The sequence below is a fragment of the Bos indicus x Bos taurus genome, chromosome 2 (assembly GCF_003369695.1).
Source record: "Bos indicus x Bos taurus breed Angus x Brahman F1 hybrid chromosome 2, Bos_hybrid_MaternalHap_v2.0, whole genome shotgun sequence".
Taxonomy (NCBI): Eukaryota; Metazoa; Chordata; class Mammalia; order Artiodactyla; family Bovidae; genus Bos; species Bos indicus x Bos taurus.
The window spans coordinates 24,473,002-24,494,225 of NC_040077.1; the positions used below are offsets into that span (position 1 = coordinate 24,473,002).

A 21,224-nucleotide genomic window follows, 5' to 3' on the forward strand; every position below is an offset into this window, starting at 1 on the left:
CTATCAAAGGGCAGTGGTAGGAAAATTATGAAATAACAACTGTGGAAAATTAAGCAGATACTAAAAAGAATGAGTTAGACTTACTCCAGCTGATTTAGAGGGATTTCAAATGTACTATAAATGAGTCTGCCTGCACTGTGGGAGACACAGGTTTGACCCCCGGATCAGGAAGATCTCCTGGAGAAAGGAATGGCTACCCATTCCAGTATTCTTGGGGCTTTCCTGGTGGCTCAGATGGTAAAGAATCTGCCTGCAGTCAGAAGACCCAGGTTCAATCAGGAAGATCCCCTGGAGAAGAGAATGGTTACCCACTCCAGTATTCTTGCCTGGAGAATTCCACGGACAGCGGAACCTGTCATGCTGTACTCCATGGGGTCACAAAGAGTGGGACACAACTGAGCGACTAGCACTTTTTTTTTCTTTATAAATGAGGAAAGACAGGTGTATATACAGAAGGATAGATAATGTTAACGGGGTTGAGGTAAGAATTCAGGGGAAATAAAAACAAAATCTCAAAGTATACGTGTTAAATTTTGAGCAAGTACATAATTTAAAAGTAAGAACTTAGTAATTCAGCTGCTGCTGCTGCTGCTAAGTCGCTTCAATCGTGTCTGACTCTGTGTGACCCCATAGATGGCAGCCCACCAGGTTCCCCTGTCCCTGGGATTCTCCAGGCAAGAACACTGGAGTGGGTTGCCATTTCCTTCTCCAATGCGTGAAAGTGAAAAGTGAAAGTGAAGTCGCTCAGTCGTGTCCGACTCTTAGTGACCCCATAGAATGCAGCCTACCAGGCTCTTCCATCCATGGGATTTTCCAGGCAAGAGTGCTGGAGTGAGTTGCCATTGCCTTCTCCGTAGTAATTCAGAACATGAAGTTAAAAGAGACTCCCCAGCATGAACTGGGTTGAAGAAACCAGTAAGAGACACACAGAAAGGGATCTATAGTTTTCTTAGCCACCCTGATTAAGGTTTTCACCAGTTTTTCAGGCTATAGGAATTGAAGATAATAGCCTTTATCTTTAGTTTATAAAATATTTGCCATAAACTATATAGAGTTCTTGTTTTTAAAAAAGTATTAGGCATTAAGGGCGTGCTAGCAACATAGTGAAGACTTTATCCTTGAATTAACTAGACAGATGAAAAAATAATTAAGATTAAAACATTAGAGTTATTAAATGCTATGTATGTCCTGCTGCTACTGCTGCTGAGTCGCTTCAGTCGTGTCCAACTCTGTGCGACCCCATAGACGGCAGCCCACCAGGCTCCCCCATCCCTGGGATTCTCCAGGCAAGAATACTGGAGTGGGTTGCCATTTCCTTCTCCAATGCATGAAAGTGAAGTCGCTCAGTCGTGTCCGACTTTTGGCGACCTCATGGACTGCAGCCCACGAGGCTCCTCCATCCATGGGATTTTCCAGGCAAGAGTACTGGAGTGGGGTGCCATTGTCTTCTCCGATCTATGTCCTACTACCAGTCAATAAATAGGCTAGGCACTGTGCGAGGTTTGTAGGTACGACAGAGCTGTTTAATGAAGGTATGACCTCACATTCTGGGTAGGGGTGAGACAGACAATAACAAAGACCACACATTAAAAAAAAAAGAAATATTAATCACAGGATTGTGACAATTCCAATAAGTAGAATGATGGAAAAGGTGATCGTTTTTCAAGATGGTGGCCAGTGAAGGCCCGTAAGGAAGTGATATCAGGGCTGAGAACTGAAAAGTAAGTAGAGAGAATTCCACATGTGCAAGGGCCTGGATGTGGATAGGATTTGGTATGTTCAACAAACAAAAATGAGGCCAGTGCTCCGGAGGCCTCAGTGAGTGAGGGGGTGAATGGGCAGTAAGAGATGAGGCTGAAGGAACCACACCAAGCAGGACCTTGTTTATAGACCATGAAGAAGAGTTTGGATTCTTTTCTAAAAAAATGTTGTGGAACCTGTCGGAGGTCTTTCACCTTGAAAGTTGAATGATTCAGTTTATATGTTAAATTGATTGTATTTAAAGATAGATCATATTGAAATGTAAGCTTTCTCATATATTTCTGTGCTTTCTCATGGATTTTCTACTCTACCTTGAGTAGACTGTGATTGTTCCAATTTAATTTCTCCTGTCCGTAGCATTCTTAGGATATCTTGATCTGGGCCTTGGTTGACTCCTTTTTATCCAGGAGGCAACAGAAAGTAGCCAGAACCTTACATGGGCTTTGTAGTCTAACCAGAATCTGAATCCTCTTTGATCCCTTTTGCTGAGTGACCTTAGGTGTTTAGATTTCTGTGGGAGTCTGTCTTCTCATCTGTTTAAGAAAGGATAACTGCATCTAGCATATAGGGATATTACAAGGATAAGATAATGTGTAAATAGTGCCTGGCACTCAGAGAACCTGATAAAACTTAGTTCTTTGTCCTTTTCCTTTTCTTCTGAGCTGAGGACTTTTCTTTCCTAAAAAGGATCTCAGTCCCTTGTGTTCCCCAGGTAACTGTGCTAGACCTAGAAAGTGACTAAGGATGCTAATAAGTACTTGTGATTATGTACATGTAATCAGTTAATTATTAATTACATTCTTGAAATATACATCTGAAGATCTTCACAAATCCCCATATTCAGAAATATCTCCACAAAAGGTAATTTCTCTCTCAAATCTATAGATCCTGAGAAGGGGTAGAGCCATGATTAAAAACTGGGAGACTGGAAGTATGTGCAGAGTTTTCATTTAAACCTTCTGTTGCTCTGTCTTAACCAGAGAAGGAATAGTAGTCCAACCAAGGAATACCAAGATGCAGACCTGAAAGAGAGACTTACAATTCGTTCTTTATGTTTGTAATTTGTGAAAAATCATCTCCCTGTTCTGTTCAGCTCTCTTTTAGCACTGCTGAAATTTCTGAAACATGGCTCACTGAAACCAGTGCCATGGCTTCTAGAACTGTACTATTGTTTGTTAACTGTTATGTTGTAGGGACTATTTTAAGCTTTTTATACAAATCACTGTATGTAATTCTCAGGACAACTCTATAAGGTAGGTGCCATTAATATTCCCATTTTATAGATGAGAAAACTGAGCCCCAGAACGGTTAAGCAACCTGCTCAAGGTTATATAGTAAATGGAGGAGACTTGCTTTATGTATGTTAATACAACTTGGCTTATTTACTTAATATTGTATGGCAATGCAGGTATGGTAGTACATACAGAATCATCTCATTTTTGGGGTAGCCTTTTTTATTATGAAAAATTTCAAACATATGAATTTAAAGAAAATAGCATAATGAATTGCCATCTACCGTCACGAATCTTCAACTATCATGGATAATTTTGCTTCATTTATATTGCAGCTGCAGGGGATTATTTTGAAGCAATTCTCAGACATCTTATCACTGCATCCATAAATACTTCAGTGTCTATCTCTAAAAGATGATGACTCTGAAAAACAAACCAAACAAACCACAATACTTCCTGCACCTAAAATTTTTCCTTAATAAATGAATTTCAATTCAGAGTTGTAGTTTCCATGCTTGTTTCTTTTTTTTTTTTAAGTTGTTTTATTAAAATCAGGATCCAGGCCCGGTTCCTACGTTGCATTTTGTTGATCTGTCACTGCTCCCTGCCAGGATAAAAGGCCTTTTTTCCTTATGGCAAAAATCTTGCTATGTAATCAAGGCTTACCAACAGTAAAGCATTCGATACACCTGGGAGCTACACCTTGATTATCAAACACGTGATTTGTCTGGGCTTGTAAATATATATGCCCCTTGAATGTTCCCATGGTTACTTAGACCAAGAAACTGAAGTATTTTTAAGAACAATGCAAATTATTCAACTTAATCTGCTATGAAACATTCTAGTTCCAGTTACTGAATTCTCTGGGGTCATTATTTCCAAGGTTTTTGGCCATTTTTAGGGGTTAAATTGTTTTGAAAGACTTAGCTTATTATGGTAACTTCTGTTAATTTCAGTGAGTAACTGGAGTCTTCCACCTCCGCACTTTGTTAGACATTGCATGGTAGCTGATAGTAGGCCTTGATGTAACAGATAGTAAAAATACACATATTAACGCAAAAAGATAGTATTTCATGAAACAATCTGAGAAAGGCAGATTTCTGGAGAAATTTTTTTTGCAATATTAAATAGGTTTTGTTTCCAGTGTAAGTGAAATATGCAACTGAAAACGCTAATTAGATGTATAAAACTGCCTTTTCCTAAAAAATGCGTGTGTAGATTTTAGTAAATACCAGAAAAATCTTGTGTCACTCATTAAAATCTGTTTTAAAAAATTAACGTGGCTTCATAGAGTTGTTAAAATCGATGTGGCTATATGTATTAATTATTTTTTCTCATTAAAATATTATTTCTGCTATTGAATTCCACATTGCACTATTGTAACAAAAGTTGTGTTGTTGGATCTGTTGTGGTCTTTGCTTGTTACATAGAGTGCTTGAGTAGTGAAAGGGCATGCATTCCGGACTAAATTTGGCTTGCAGTAGGAGTAAGAGCAGTAATAGTGAAGGACAACAAGATTAGCTTCATGTGCTCAACTCTTGCCGTGGTAGAAGTCTTTCTCTTCCTTTGCTCATGTAATTCTTTTTTCTGTGGAGGAAATGCTCTGTGTGGTATTTGTAGTTACCAAATTTTATGACATTGTCCTTTGAGAGTTAGAAATCGCAAGAATGTTGCAATCTGAAAATGTCAGTTTATCTCAATTGGAACAAAGTCAGGGAGGAACAGTTTGTTTTGACTCATGTTACAGCCACATGTTGGATAAGCAGAGATGAAGCTGCCTAGACCAGTCAGGACTGATTTTCTGATAAACCCAAGAATAGTAGAAGCCAACCCTAAGGAAACCTTGGTTAGAATAAGGGTGAAGAGTTAGTAACTCCTTCATGTTTGAGCAGAAGCAGAAAAATTTAGAATGCAAGGAGGAAAACTGGGATCTGCTGCTTTTCTGTGTTTCTAAGCATTTTAGATTAACTATGTCAATCTGCATTAGCTTTATAATTTTCAAATACTTTGATGTTCAAGATCTCACTTTTTTCCCTTAAAAAAGATCTGCTGCTGCTGCTGCTGCTAAGTCGCTTCAGTTGTGTTCAGCTCTGTGTGACCCCATAGACAGCAGCCCACCAGGCTCCCCCATCCCTGGGATTTTCCAGGCAAGAACACTGGAGTGGGTTGCCATTTCCTTCTCCAATGCATGAAAGTGAAAAATGAAAGTGAAGTCGCTCAGTCGTGTACGACTCCAATGCATGAAAGTGAAAAATGAAAGTGAAGTCGCTCAGTCGTGTACGACTCCTAACGACCCCATGGACTGCAGCCCACCAGGCTCCTTCATCCATGGGATTTTTCAGGCACAAGAGTGCTGGAGTGGGATGCCACTGCCTTCTGCTGCTAAGTCACTTCAGTCGTGTCCGACTCTGTGCGACCCCAGAGACAGCAGCCCACCAGGCTCCCCCGTCCCTGGGCCTTCTACCTTTCTGTAATTTCTCATTAAAGAGACTCTGAGAAGTGTGTGTTTGCTCCAGAAATCTCTACTATTTAACAACACAGGAGATAAGAACCTCTTTTCTGACCTTAGTTTCAGTGTCCATCATGCCATGGTCTCTGAGTGATTTGAGGGCAGGAACTATGTTTTCTTGATTCTGCATCCCTAATGCTAGGCCTGGTGCCCAGCACAAAGTTGGTACTTGATAAATGTTTTAAAATGAATGCAAAATAACCTGAAAGATTAAAGCAGATTTTCGGCTTAATAAGAAGTGCTTCTAGATATATTACCTTGGTTTTGGTGGGCATACTGAAAAAGAAAATCCTTGATCTTGACACACTGTATAATTTTTAAAAAGTAACCAACTTTCTAGTCACAGCCTATCAGAACTTTCCTTTATAATTTCTGGAAAATCTTTTAGAAATATAAAAATAAAAAATCTCTGTTTTTAAACTTACACCATTTAAACAGCTAATTTATATCATTAAAACTATTTGGGCCTATTTACTCATTCATGTTCTTGTTAAAACTGTTTGGGCCTATTTACTCATTCGTGTTCTTGAATTTTAAGTTAACCTTTTTTTTTTCTTCCCTTAGTGGAAATGTAGTATGTAAACTCTTTGTAAAGTCTGCTTTATAATTAACCTGTGATGTTGGTTGCATACATTCTAAAGGTTACTTAAGGTTATATTTGGTAAAATTGCAAAGGAGTTATTAGTATCCAGTTAACTACAGTCACGTGAGGTCTTGATGTGTTGATCTGTTGGCTTGATAGAACATTTCTGGAAAACGTGATTGTCTCTTTTGAAGCTAGAGGTAGTTCAGTGAAAGTATAACATAAATCTGTGTATGAAACCATACTGTCTTTAATCAGCAATCATTTTGATTAAATATATAAAGATTCTAATCTTTCATTAAGATCCATTTTCTTTCTCATGCTTCAGAATGTCAAGGCTTTTTCAAACACATATGAACTATACTCAAAATATTTCTGGAAATGCCAAAGCTGTGGGCACTTTTACATTAAAGCACTTCAGTTAGGTTTTTAAAAAGTTTAATTGAGAAAATAAACCACGTGTTTTTTTTCTGATACTGTCAGCTACTTCTTATCTATGTCTTTTATGTGTTCTTGACTTCTTGCCCAAGAAGGATTTATGACTGACTGCTTAAGAAACATCTTTGAAATGGCAGATGATTAACCCTAAAGTTATTTGGAGTATGGATATAATATTTGGCTAATTTCATTTCAAGTCATTTTAGTTCAGTCTTTGAAATGATAGGAACAAAATAGAAACAATATTGTGCAACTAAATTAATATATTAATTTTTTAGCATAAGTGTTAGCCTAGGAGATCCAAAAGTTTGTCTTAAATTGCTTTTTTTCATTTTTAGTGTAAACATGCAAGTCATTTTGGTTAGCAGAAAAAGTCTAGTAAGCCCACTTAGCCTTTTCTTGTTTCTAGCTGTGTTACTTTAGGCCATGTTTCCTTTTTTTGTTTGTTTAAGTGTCGGACATGACTGAAGCAGCAGCAGCAAGCATTATCCAGTCAATTAAAATCAGCATTAAAAGTAATGAAGTTATTTAAAATAGATAGGTCATTCTTATTTTAAAAAATATTTTTAGTTTAAATATATCACCCATTTTTGAGGTACCTGCTTTTCTTTGTTAAGGAAATGTTCTAGCCTTTTGGCTGACTGTGGGTAGATTCTAGTTTCAGTTCTAAATTCCCTCTTCTGTTTTGTCTGTTCAGGCAGCAGGCTCAGTGACATTGCCAAGTAATTGTCTCTAATTTAATGAGTTAATTAGTTAACTGTCTCCTGCAGAAGTCAAGTACTGACTCCTTGTGGCTGAGAAGACTTGTGTTTTTTCCCTCTGAGCTATGCACTTTATCTTTCAGTTAAAATAGACTAGGAGAGTTGGGAAAAACACTAGCAAAATACCTCAGGGTAAGTGATTCTCTGGCATCATTTATAACCCCAGATATTGGCAAAGCCTGTTCCAAGTACATGTCCACGAAAGCAATTGTTTTCCTTGTTGGCTACTGTGTCCTTGGTGGTTTGTGCTAAGGCTGCTCCATTTCCTGATAGTTTTAAAGTTAAGAGTGTTGGTATTTCTGTCTGTATGTAATCTGTGTATATAGTGGTGATAGTTGGCAAAAAGATTCAGGTATTAGATATCAGACACCTTTGCGACAAAAAGAAATGGACACTTCAGTCAGTTCAGTTCAGTCAGTTGTATCCGACTCTTTGTGACCCCATGGACTGCAGCACGAAGGTCTCCCTGACCATCACCATCTCCTGGAGTTTACTCAAACTCATGTCCTTTGAGTCAATTATGCCATCCAACCATCTCATCCTCTGTCGTCCCCTTCTCCTCCCTCCTCCAATCTTTCCCACATCAGGGTCTTTTCAAATGAGTCAGCTCTTCACATCAGGTGGCCAAAGTATTGGAGTTTCAGCTTCAGCATCAGTCCTTCCAATGAATATTCAGGACTGATTTCCTTGAGGATGGATTGATTGGATCTCCTAGAAGTCCAAGGGACTCTCAAGAATCTTTTCCAACACCATAGTTTAAAAACATCAAATGGACACTTAGTTGCTTTATTTTGTTAATACTAACTGAAATGTTTTTGTATTGTTCCTTTTGAAAATTAATATCTGCTAATTAAAGAAATCAACTCAATTGTGAAGTGAGAGAACACAGATCACCATAACCCATCTCTTATATTTTCTTGTTTTATATTTAGTTCTTAATTATTTTAAATTTCTTATAGAAATTGGCCCTTTTCATTCCATTGATAAAGGAGTCTTTATCAATGAATATGAGCATTTTTATGGTTCTTTATGGGCTTCCCTTGTGGCTCAGCTGGTAAAGAATCCGCCTGCAATGCAGGAGACCTGGGTTCAGTCTCTGGGTTGGGAAGATCCCCTGGAGAAGGGAAAGGCTACCCACTCCAATATTCTGGCCTGGAGAATTCCATGGAGTGTATAATCCGTGGGGATTGATGCTTTTGAACTGTGTTGTTGGATAAGACTCTTGAGAGTCCCTTGGACTGCAAGGAGATCCAACCAGTAAATCCTAAAGGAAATCAGTCCTGAATGTTCATTGGAAGGACTGATGCTAAAGCCGAAACTCCCAATACTTTGGCCACCTGATGAGAAGAACTGACTCATTGGAAAAGACCCTGATCCTGGGAAAGATTGCAGGCAGGAGGAAAAGGGAATGACAGAGGATGAGATGGATGGCATCACTGATTCAATGGACATGAGTTTGAGTAAGCTCCTGGAGTTGGTGATGGACAGGGAATCCTGGTGTGCTGCAGTCCATGGGGTTGCAGAGTCAGACACGACTGAGCAACTGAGCTGACTGACTGATAGTTCTTTATATATATCTATATATATATTTGTGGGTATGTATTTATATATTGCTAAATTACTTTTTTTGTTTAATTTTTTTTAATTGGAGGATAATTACAGTATTGTGTTGGTATTTGCTGTATAGCTGAATCACCTTTTTAAAGGACTGAATGTGAAAAAGCAAAATGTAAAGAACAATGTGAATAATATGTTATTATTTGTGTTAAAAAGACATGGATAAGAATAATCATACATATTTGTATGTATATATTGGCATATATCGGAGAAGGCAATGGCACCCCACTCCAGTCCTCTTGCCTGGAAAATCCCATGGACGGAGGAGCCTGGTGGGCTGCAGTCCATGGGGTTGCTAAGAGTAGAACACATCTGAGCAACTTCACTTTCACTTTTCACTTTCCTGCATTGGAGAAGGAAATGGCAACCCACTCCAGTGTTCTTGCCTGGAGAATACCAGGGATGGGGGAGCCTGGTGGGCTGCCATCTGTGGGGTTGCACAGAGTTGGACACGACTGAGCGACTTAGCAGCAGCAGCAGCAACATTGGCATATATGGGGCTTCTCAGGTGGTGCTGGTGGAGATAGATGTAAAAAATATGGGTTCATTCCATGGGTTGGGAAGATCTCCTGGAGAAGGGCATGACAACCCATTCCAGTATTCTTGCTGGCAGAGAAGCCTGATGGGCTACAGTCCATAGATCTCGAAGAGTCAGACCAACTGAAGCAACTTAGCATGCATGCGTGCATATTGGCGTCTCTCTATATATCTCTCTTATATATAAAATTTACTTGTTTATGCACAAAAAAAGTCTCTGGAAGCATGTGTGAGAAATTAATTGCCTCTGGAGTGAGGAATTGAATGACTGGGAAGAGGTGAGAGGAAGACTTTTTTCATTGTATATTCTTATTTTGAATGGTGTGAATTGACAGTATTAAAACCATAAATAAAACAAAAAGCCTCTAGCAATGGGTGAAAATCCCCATTGTGTTTTCATTTTCACTCCCACTGTTTGGTGCAGGCCTCGATCTCTTTCCTCTGGATCTTTGCAGTAGCCACTACTTGGTCTCCCTGCCCCCAGTCAGCTTATCTTTTCTCCAGTCCATCTTTCACATTGCTGCTGGGGAAAGCACATGTCAGATCATGTCTCTCACTTCCTAAAATTTTCAATGGTATCCCATGGCCCATAGGATAAAGTTCCAGCTCTTTGTTTTAGCATTCCAAGTCTTCCACTATCTGGTCTCAAATTGCCTTTTTATATCACTTCTACATATCTTTATATACCCTCTCTTTGTTATCTTTCTCCAGACAACAACCGCCTCCACCCAAAAAGAAAGAAATTCATTTTTAAAATTTCTGTTTTTTGGGTTTTTTTTTTTTTACAGCCTGAAATACCCTTTCTCTCAATTTGCAGTTAAAACTGAATTTTGCTTTCAAGGCCTGTTCTGAACATTATTTTCTTTTTCCTCTCACCAACTCCCTGCCATCTATCCTCAAAATGAATCATTTATTTTTGGTTCCCATTGTATGTTTCTCATACCTTTGGCACTCATTCTAGTTAATTGCTCACTTATCAGTTGCTTAAATTCTATTTTTAGACTTCCTTGTATTGATCCCTCTTTCCAGCTGCAGTAGTCTTGCCAACATTGTGCCTTTCTCCACTCCTGCCTGTCTTTTACCCTGGTGGTTTTCATATCTTGGTAAATGTGTCAGATTATGTTATACATTGAAGAATTTTGAGGAGAAGAAGCAATTGATTAGAATTAGTACAATCCACTCAATATCATACAGTTTATTTTTTGTTTATCCTGTTTGCATGCCTATTTTGAAATGTCAAAGATTATGTAGTTTTCATTTTACAGATATGTGATATATATCTAGAGGCCTGGGAGGAGAATGGCATTGTTGAAGGACTCACAGTGAATAAGTTTAGAGCCAGGGTGTAAACACAGGAACCTTTCAGGTATGACTTTTATACCATGTAGAGAGAACATGACTTTATTTTGGGGTTATACTAGTTAGGTGCTTTTGGTAGTACCAGCTAGTAAGAATGTGTCCACCTTTGGGCTACTTCTTATGTTGGCTGATAGAGCATTTGCTGTGATAACCTCAATGATATTTTTCAGAATACAACAAAGGAAACAATTTAAAATTTAATTCTACCCTTATTGAAAGAGCTAATGGCTTGGTTTAGTCAGATTCACAAATGAGGACATTTGAAATGCTTAACCAAAAGCAAACCAACAGTCCTTTGCTGTAAGCTAGTGGCTTGGTTGGAGAAGGCGATGGCACCCCACTCCAGTACTCTTGCCTGGAAAATCTCACGGTCGGAGGAGCCTGGTAGGTTGCAGTCCATGGGGTTGCTAAGAGTTGGACACGACTGAGTGACTTCACTTTCACTTTTCACTTTCGTGCATTGGAGAAGGAAATGGCAACCCACTCCATTGTTCTTGCCTGGAGAATCCCAGGGACGGGGAAGCCTGGTGGGCTGCCATCTATGGGATCGCACAGAGTCGGACACGACTGAAGCAACTTAGCAGCAGCAGCAGCAGTGGCTTGGTTTAGTCAGATTCCCAAATGAGGACATTTGAAATGCTTAACCAAAAGCAAACCAACAGTCCTTTGATCTTTTGATCCTTGTCTTTCCTAGAAGCAACCTCTTGTAACTTTTCTAGCTATTCATTTTTCATGAATAGAAGTATTTCTATACTTTATGAAAAGTAAAGTATAGAAATACTTCATATCTTTACTTTTCATAAAGTATAGAAATACTTCATATCTTTGTACTGCTGCTTCTAGACACTATTGACTTTCTCTTATAGCAGCTGAAGTATTTTACTTCCTCTCCCATTCTTCTCCCTCCATGCTTATCATATTATAATTGTCATTATATTTATAATGTATATTTATAATTGTCATTAAATTAATATTTGGTATCTACATTATTATAACTTTAAATTGCTTATTTTCTGCCAAATCATGTAATGTTTTCTATTTTTATATGACAAAAACACTTGTTCATAATTTACTTTTTTATAGAGTTAAAAATTGCTTAACTTTTTGTTTATTTAGTGATTTGTGTACCTGTTACTGATCCCTTAACAAATATTTACTGAGTGCCTGCCGTTGTGTCAGCTATTATTCTTGGTGCTTGGATACATCAGTGAACATACTAGGCAAAAATTCCTTCTTTTGTGATATTTACATGCCCCTTGCGAGATAGACAACAAACATAATAAGTAAAATACATAGTGTGGTAGTTGATAGGTGCCAAGGGGGAAAGCAGAACACCATCGGGGAATTGGGAATATAAATACAAGTCTGGGTGGCAATGCTAAATAGGGTGATAAAGGGTAAGTCTCATTGAGAAGATGACATTTGTGTAAAGATTTAGGCTCCTCCCAGGGTTATTTTCCACAAAGCCAAATGCCTCGAATAATCTGACATTGCAGTTTCCCTAGCGGCTTGCTCTCTTGGAGCCCTCCCTCTGCCAGCCAGGACTGGCACTCCAGAGACCTGCAGCACAAATGTTGTCCCGGGGTTTCCCTTGGCCACTTCACTGGGTTGGATCATCCTCCATCTTTCTATTACTTGGTTCATGCTGTCTTTTTGATGGGGCAAATTATCCCATAGCTTCCTGAGAAAGGGTACATAAAAGGGAGGAAAAGCATATTGAAAATATGGATATTCCAAAGTACTTTTAACCTACCCTTACTGTTGATTGAAAGTTTGGCTCAGTTTAGAATTCTTGGTTAGAAATCATTTCTCTTTGAATTTTCAGTGCCTTATTGCATTGTCTTCAAGCTTTCAAAGGTTCTGTTGGGAAACATTGAGGCCCATGATTCATAATTGTTTACACATGACCTATTTTTTCCCTCTGAAAACATTTAAGATTTTCTCTTTATTCTGATGTTCTATAATTTTATGATGATGAGTCAAACCCTGCTATGGGTTTTTGTTTTGTTTTAATTGACTGTGCTTGGCACTTAGTGGCCCCTTGTATTTCTCAATTCTGGGAAATGTTCTGATGTTATTACTCTGATAGTTGAGTGAAGTAGGTAAGTTAATCGACTGCAACCCATAGAGGAACGCTTTGGTTGTTCATGTTTGGTCACCAGTTCAGTCAGTTTAGTTCAGTCATGTCTGACTCTTGGCGACCCCATGCAGCACGCCAGACTTCCCTGTCCATCGCCAACTCCCAGAGCTTACTCAAACTCATGTCTGTCAACTTGGTGATGCCATCCAACCATCTCATCCTCTGTCGTCCCCTTCTCCTGCCTTCAGTCTTTCCCAGCATCAGGGTCTTTTCCAATGAGTCAGCTCTTCACATCAAGTGGCCAAAGTATTGGAGTTTCAGCTTCAACATCAGTCCTTCCAATGAACACTCAGGACTGATCTCCTTTAGGATGGACTGGTTGGATCTCCTTGCAGTCCAAGGGACTCTCAAGAGTCTTCTCCAACACCACAGTTGAAAAGCATCAATTCTTTGGTGCTGAGCCTTCTTTACCATAGTACATAAAACCCTTACTATACATTGAGGTGTTTATTTAATAAGCAGGTATTATTATTATTTTATTCTCTAAAATTATTGACATAAAAGGCAGAATTTTTTTGTTTCTTTTTTCCAGCTTCTGGTACTTAGAAGGAATACCTGTGTTGGAAGGTCTTGTTTGTTATGCTGTTGTTCATTTCCCTTTTAAGGTTTGGCTGTTGTGTCTCCACACCCGTCTCTTGCCATCAGGAAGCCTCCAGAGGCTTTGAGGCTTTCTCACCTTGGTTGCCCTTTCACCTTTCTTTATATTTCTCATATTTCTTTATGTGTATATACACACACACACACACACACACACACCGTAAAATTCACCATTTTAAAGTGTCCAAGTCGGTGTTGTTTTTTTTTTTTCAGTTTATTTACAAAGTTGTGTGACTGTCACCACTGTCTAATTCCAGAGCATTTCTATCACCCCCAAAGAAACTCCCCCTATGTAAAGTGGTTAACTCCATTCCCCACTCCTTCCAGTTCCTGGCAACTACTCCTGTACTTTTCTGATGCTATGAATTTGCCTCTTATGGACAGTTCATATAAATGAGGTCATGTGGTATGTGGTCTTTTGTGTGGTTTCTTTAAGTTAAAGTGTTTTCAAGGTTCATCCATATTGTAGCATGTATCAATACTTTGCTAATGTTCTGAACTCAGGCTCTGGGTGTCTGTTTTTGGACTATCCAGAGAAAACTTCTGCATTTATTGTTACCTTGATTATGATACTGGCATTTAATTTACTTTTTCAGAAAACTTTTGCTGGGTACAAAAAGATACTGAACAATTTTAATTTTAAGTATGCATTATTTACTTTTTAGTATGCCAGTACTGAAGTTGATGGAGAACATTACATGACCCCGGAAGACTTTGTCCAGCGCTATCTTGGACTGTATAATGATCCAAATAGCAATCCGAAGATTGTGCAGCTCTTGGCAGGAGTAGCTGATCAAACCAAGGATGGGTAAGAACTTGTATGCTGTTCTTAAAAGCTAATGTTATTCAATATCATACTGAAAAAATGGGAAAACCATAAACTTACCCATGACCATTTAGAATTTTAATATTAATAAACCATATCTTTTCTTAGAAGTGTAAAAAAATTGTTATTTACTGCCATTATCAAGTATACTTGCATTTCTTTCTTTTTTTTGGAAAAAAAAATACATGCAAAGCTGTATTTTATGTTGAATAATCTGAGCAAAATGGTTTTCAGATGGCTAAGTTATCTTTTATTCACTCATTCAGTAAATATCGAGTACTTACTATGTTTTAGGCACGTTCTATGTGCTAGAATTCCATCAGTGAATAAACCACAGAAAAACAATAAACAAAATTTAAAAGTAAACTATAACATTAGGTGGTTATAACTGCTATAAGGAATAATAAGGAAGCATTTAGAGTGATACTTATTCATTTATCTGTCAGGTATTTATGAGACAGCCATCATTTGCCAGGTACTGTTGAACATTAGAAATATAAACAAAATGAGGTTCATGACCTTGAGAAGAAACTCATGGCTTAGTGAGAAAGGATGAGTAAACAAAGAGAAAAAGTAATACTTTGGGAATAAGGTGCTATGATAGAACCATATGAAATATACAAGGGACACCTAAGACAGCATAATTAACTCTGTTTTGGGTGTTCAGGAGAGCATCCTAGAAGAAGTAATGCTTGAGTGAATCTGGCAAGACAGAAAGAGTTTGCTGGACAAAGAGGGAGCATTCCAGGAAAGGGAACAATTGGCATGAAACATCAAGGGGCAGGGAAACGCAGTTTTGAGGGCATTAGCCTACTGTGTCCCCTAGCAAAGCAATAAAGCTATTCTTTTCTACTTCCCCCCCACAAAACCCATCAAGGGGCACCTGCATGTCTGTGTTGCCTCCACAGTGGGCAGGTTGTCAGAGTAATGGGGGCACAGCTGGGGACCTTGTGTGCTAAGCTTTGACTAGTATCCTATAGGCTTGTGACTCTCAGACTTGGAGGTATTTTTAGCCTGGCATTGTAGGCATGTGTGCAGTCACAGTAATTACAAAGTGCATCTTACTTGAGTGTCAGTTTACTCAAATCAAGGGGGAAGGGCATTTTTATATTAAAATCTAGTAGGACTGTATTAGGGAGGGAATGGAATATTTGTATTCTTTGCTTTGTGAGTTCTGAGCTAGAGCCCCAGGACTCCAAGGGCCCAGTTTCTTTTTCTTGCCTGTAGAGGGGCTTGTGTGAAAAACTAGGCAAAATTAGTTTTAACTCTTTAAAATGTTTAGAAGGCTGTCGAAATACAGTGGAAGTGTTGGTTTCTAAGGTCTTTGAATCCAGGGTTATTGTATTCATTTCTATTTTCTCACAGAATTTAGCACAGTGCATGAAATTTACTATGAGTATTTTATATCTTGGAAAGGTTTTCTATAATTCATCACTGACAGATATTGAGGAACTTGTATACATTTTGTGCCCAGTCTCCAGAAAAAGTCAAATTGGCTGCCAGGTAACCGTGGCCCATTCAGTCCTTGGGTCTTTCAATAGTGATTAGACAGTGAGGCATATAAAAATTAATGGTATTTACTCAGAATTCCTTCTTCAAATTTAGAAATTTTAATTATTGTCATTAACTTGGTCTGAGACTTGCCAGACGTTTCTTTTCAGAAGCTTCCTCCATATCTTTTCAGATGCTTCCTTTTGTGACCATATGTTCTGATCCATTCCACTGGTGTATCTGATTTGAAGCTTCATGTGGTTCTGTCGGAAGCAGTTGTGTTGTTAAAGTGTGGTCAAGTGGAATCGAGTGTTTAAGTTGCCAGGGTAGAATCGATCAAAAATGGGTTTTGGCTAGTAAAGAATCTAATAATGTTGAATACTGTTTACTTTAAAAAAGCAAGCTGTTTCTTTTTTGAAAAGATGTATTTGTTCTATTTAAAATTTTAAAAACTACTTACACTTCCTTTTTTCCCCTCCCTCCCTAGAATAAGTCAGATTCAGATTGGGTAGGAAATTTGATTCATAAAGTTAGGTCATAAAAATTATAAACATATAGATTATTTCTAAAAGCAGAGAAAGGTACAATTTTCTAGAAACCTCCCACCCATGGATGGTCTTCATAGTTTCCTGAACTTACTGAAATATAATGCAAAAATGAATGATTTTGTATTTTCATTTTTCTGGGCAGAAATCACAGGTTTTTCAAAGGGTCTATGATTTCAGAAGGGTTAAATATCATTGTTAAATTTTTTTTAAATACTTTTAATTTAAGAAAATCAAAGGCATTGATGATGTTTAAACTTATTCCAAGTAGCCAGCCCTTCCTCATTTCACATTTAAGGAAAATGAACTCCAGAGAGATTGATTGGCTTGTCCAATAACACACGATTAATTCTCTTACTTTTTAGCTCATCTTCTTGTAATCATTTTAAAAAGCTATCTTTTCTCTATTGTTCCATTTCCTACTCCTTTAAGCAGGGCAGTGATGAAAGTTAGGATAGTTTAGTTGGTTTATCTTTTTTCCAACTCCAAGAGGTATTCCTTGATTCTGTTATAGTTTTCTTGAGAACCAGTCCTGTAGGCATATAGGCTTCCTAGGCGGCACAGTGGTAAAGAATCTGCCTGCCAATGCAGGAGACGCAAGAGACATGGATTAGATCCCTGGGTTAGAAAGATCCCCTGGAGTAGGAAATGGCAACCCACTCCAGATTCTTGCCTGGAAAATTCTGTGGACAGTGGACTACAGTCCATGGTGTTGCAGAGTCAGACGTGAACAAGCACAGCATGGCCTATATTGGTATGTAACTTGACAAGAATCACATAATACTGTTTATAATTACTCCAGACCAAATCTGAATAGAACTAGTATAAACAAGTTTGAATGATTTACTTAAGTATATGAGAAAAGCAGGTTTCAGTTCAGTTCAGTCACTCAGTAATGTCTGAACCTGCGACCTCATGAATCGCAGCACGCCAGTCCTCCCTGTCCATCACCAACTCTCAGAGTTCACTCACACTTACGTCCATTGAGTCGGTGATGCCATCCAGCCATCTCATCCTCTGTTGTCCCCTTCTCCTCCTGCCCCCAATCCCTCCAATGAGTCAACTCTTCGCATGAGGTGGCCAAAATATTGGAGTTTCAGCTTTAGCATCAGTCCTTCCAAAGAACACCCAGGACTGATCTCCTTTAGAATGGACTGGTTGGATTTCCTTGCAGTCCACGGGACTCTCAAGAATCTTCTCCAACACCACAGTTCAAAAGCATCAAAGCAGGTTTAGGGGTGGTTAATGCTGTGTCCCTTTTGTGTTCTATCCTTGCCTGCCCTCCCTTGTTTTCTTAGCATGTTAACTGCTCCCTTTCTCTTCTCCTGGCTCTCTTTCCTCTAATAAATAGTAAAGTAAGCAAGAGTGTTTTGATACAGGTGCTTGCTATGGACAGCCATGTATTTTTTTTATTGCTTTTTGTTTTCTAAGTATTTCATTTGGCTGTGCCACAGGGCATATGAGATCTTAGTTCTCTGAACAGGGATCAAACCCGGGCCCCTCACATTGGAAGCTCCGAGTCTTAACCCCTGAACTGCCAGGGAAGTCCCTGGAGAGCCATGGAGAAACAACATTGTATAAATAGCATGATAGGTTGTCTAAAAGTAAAAGCCATTCAGTTCAATTCAGTCTCTCAGTCGTGTCCGACACTTCCTGACCCCATGGACCACAGCACGCCAGGTCTCCCTGTCCATCACCAACTTCCAGAGTTTACTCAAACTCATCTCCACTGAGTCAGTGATGCCACCCAACCATCTCATCCTCTCTCATCCCCTTCTCCTGCCCCAATCCCTCCCAGCATCAGGGTCTTTTCCAATGAGTCAACACTTCGCATGAGGTGGCCAAAGTACTGGAGTTTCAGCTTCAGCATCAGTCCTTCCCGTGAACATCCAGGACTGATCTCCTTTAGGATGGACTGGTTGGATCTCCTTGCAGTCCTAGGGACTCTCAAGAGTCTTCTCCAACACCACAGTTCAAAAGCATCAATTCTTCAGCATTCAGCTTTCTTTGTAGTCCAACTCTCACATCCATACATGACTACTGGAAAAACCATAGCCTTGACTAGATGGACCTTTGTAGGCAAAGTAATGTCTCTGCTTTTTAATATGCTGTCTAGGTTGGTCATAACTTTCTTTCCGAGGAGTAAGCATCTTTTACTTTCATGGCTGCAGTCACCATTTGCAGTGATTTTGGAGCTCCCAAAAATAAACTTTGTCACTGTTTCCCCATCTATTTGCCTTGAAGTGATGGGACCAGATGCCATGATCTTAGTTTTCTTAATGTTGAGCTTTAAGCCAACTTTTTTCACTTTCCTCTTGCACTTTCATCAAGAGGCTCTTTAGTTCTTCAGTTTCTGCCATAAGGGTGGTGTCATCTGTATATCTGAGGTTATGCATATTTCTCCTGGCAATCTTGATTCCAGCTTGTGCTTCATAGAGCCCAGCGTTTCTCATGATGTACTCTGCATATAAGTTAAATAAGCAGGGTGACTATATACAGCCTTGATGTACTCCTTTTCCTATTTGGAACCAGTCTGTTGTTCCATGTCCATTTCTAACTGTTGCTTCCTGACCTGCATACATATTTCTGAAGAGGCAGGTCAAATGGTCTGGTATTCCCATCCCTTGAACAATTTTCCACAGTTTATTGTGATCCACACAGTCAAAGGCTTTGGCATAGTCAATAAAGCAGAAATAGATGTTTTTCTGGAACTGTCTTGCTTTTCAATGATCCAACAGATATTGACAATTTGATCTCTGGTTCCTCTGCCTTTTTTAAATCCAGCTTGAACAACTGGAAGTTCACAGTTCACATGTTGTTGAAGCCTGGCTTGGGGAGTTTTGAGCATTACTTTACTAGCGTGTGAGATGAGTGCAATTGTGCGGTAGTTTGAGCATTCTTTGGCATTGCCTTTCTTTGGGATTGGAATGAAAACTGACCTTTTCCAGTCCTGTGGCCACTGCTGAGTTTTCCAAAATTTCCATCAACAGAGGAATGGATAAAAAAAATGTGGTACATACATGCAGTAGAATATTACTCAGCCATTAAAGAGAATGAATGCTATTGCAGCACCATGGCTGAACCTAGAGATTGTCATGCTGAGTCAAATAAGTCAGACAGAGGAGGAGAAATATTGTATGACATCATTTATATGTGGAATCTAAAAAGAAATGATACTAACGAACTTACAAAACAGAAAGAATGGATACATGTATATGCATTTGAAGTGTGCAACCTGTGAGAACTCCAAAATTAAAACTCGCTGGTGAACAACTGTTGACAGGAGAATGTGGGATCCCACCAAAAAAATGTACCCCACATCCAAGGGCAAAGGAGAAGCCCCAGCAAGTTGGTAGGAGGGGCAAAATCATTTTTAGAATCAAACCCCACACCTGCCAGAGACACTCGGAGGGCTCAAACAAAACCTGTGCACACCAGGAGACTCCACAGAGAGTGAGCCAGACCTGCGTTTGAGTGTTTGAGTGTCTCCTGTGGAGGGACAGGTCAGCAGTGGCCTGAGGTCACCATTAACCCCACCATAGAGCCACCAGAACTTACACAGGACTGGGGAAATAGACTCTTGGAGGGCACAAACAAAAACTTGTGCACACCAGGACCCAGGAGAAAGGAGCAGTGACCCCACAAGAGACTGACCCAGACTTGCCATGAGTGTCCAGGAGTCTCCATGGGTTGACGGTGGCCTGGTGCAGGGTTGGGGGCACTGAGTGCAACCATGCGTGCATGGGCCCTTTTGAAGGAGATTGCCATTATCTTCATTAAGATTCAGTTACAGTTCAGTCGCTCAGTTGGGTCTGACTTTGTGACCCCATGGAGTGCAGCACGCCAGGCCTCCCTGTCCATTGAGGGAGCTTACTCAAACTCACATCCATCGAGTTGGTGATGGATCATCTCATCCTCTGTCATCTCCTTCTCCCACCTTCAATCTTTCCCAGAATCAAGGTCTTTTCCAATGAGTCGGTTCTTCTCATCAGGTGGCCGAAGTATTGGAGCTTCAGCATCAGTCCTTCCAATGAATATTTAAGACTGATTTCCTTTAGGATTGACTGGTTGGATCTCCTTGCTGTCCAAGGGACTCTCAAGAGTCTTCTCCAACACCACAGTTCAAAAGCATCAATTCTTCAGTGCTCAGCTTTCTTTATAGTCCAACTCTCATATCCGTACATGACTACTGGAAAAACCATAGCTTTTACTAGACGGAGCTTTGCTGGCAAAGTAGTGTCTCTGCTTTTTAATATGCTGTCTAGGTTGGTCACATGGACTACAGCCTTGTCTAATTCAATGAAACCATGAGCTGTGCGGTGTAGGGCCCCCCAAGGTCATGGTGGAGAGTTCTGACAAAACATGGTCCACTGGAAAGGGAATGGCAAAACACTTCAGTATTCTTGCCTTGAGAACCCCATGAACAGTATGAAAAGGCAAAAAGATAGGGCACTGAAAGATGAACTCCCCAGGTCGGTAGGTGCCCAGTATGCTACTGGAGTTCAGTGGAGAAATAACTCCAGAAAGAATGAAGAGGTGGAGTCAAAGCAAAAAGAACTCATAGTTGTGGACTTGACTGGTGATAGAAGTAAAGTCTGATACTGTAAAGAGCAATACTGCATAGGAACCTGGAATGTTAGGTCCATGAATCAAGGTAAATTGGAAGTGTCAAACAGGAGATGGCAAGAGTGAACATCGACATTTTAGGAATCAGAGAACTAAAATGGACTAGAATGGGTGAATTTAACTCAGATGACCATTATATCTACTACTGTGGGCAACAATCCCTTAGAAGAAATGGAGTAGCTCTCATAGTCAACAAAAGAGT

The 21,224-nt window shown here is 39.5% G+C and overlaps 1 protein-coding gene across 4 annotated transcripts in view; it reads left to right on the plus strand.

The window, feature by feature from the left end:
- The window catches only part of SLC25A12 (solute carrier family 25 member 12), a 187,193-nt gene that overhangs the window by 94,987 nt on the left and 70,982 nt on the right, over positions 1-21,224 (plus strand). For all 4 annotated transcript variants that reach the window (XM_027557614.1, XM_027557598.1, XM_027557607.1 and 1 more), the window contains exon 3: positions 14,200-14,342. In XM_027557614.1, coding sequence (XP_027413415.1) covers positions 14,200-14,342 — 143 coding nt within the window. The remainder of the gene's footprint in view (positions 1-14,199; positions 14,343-21,224) is intronic.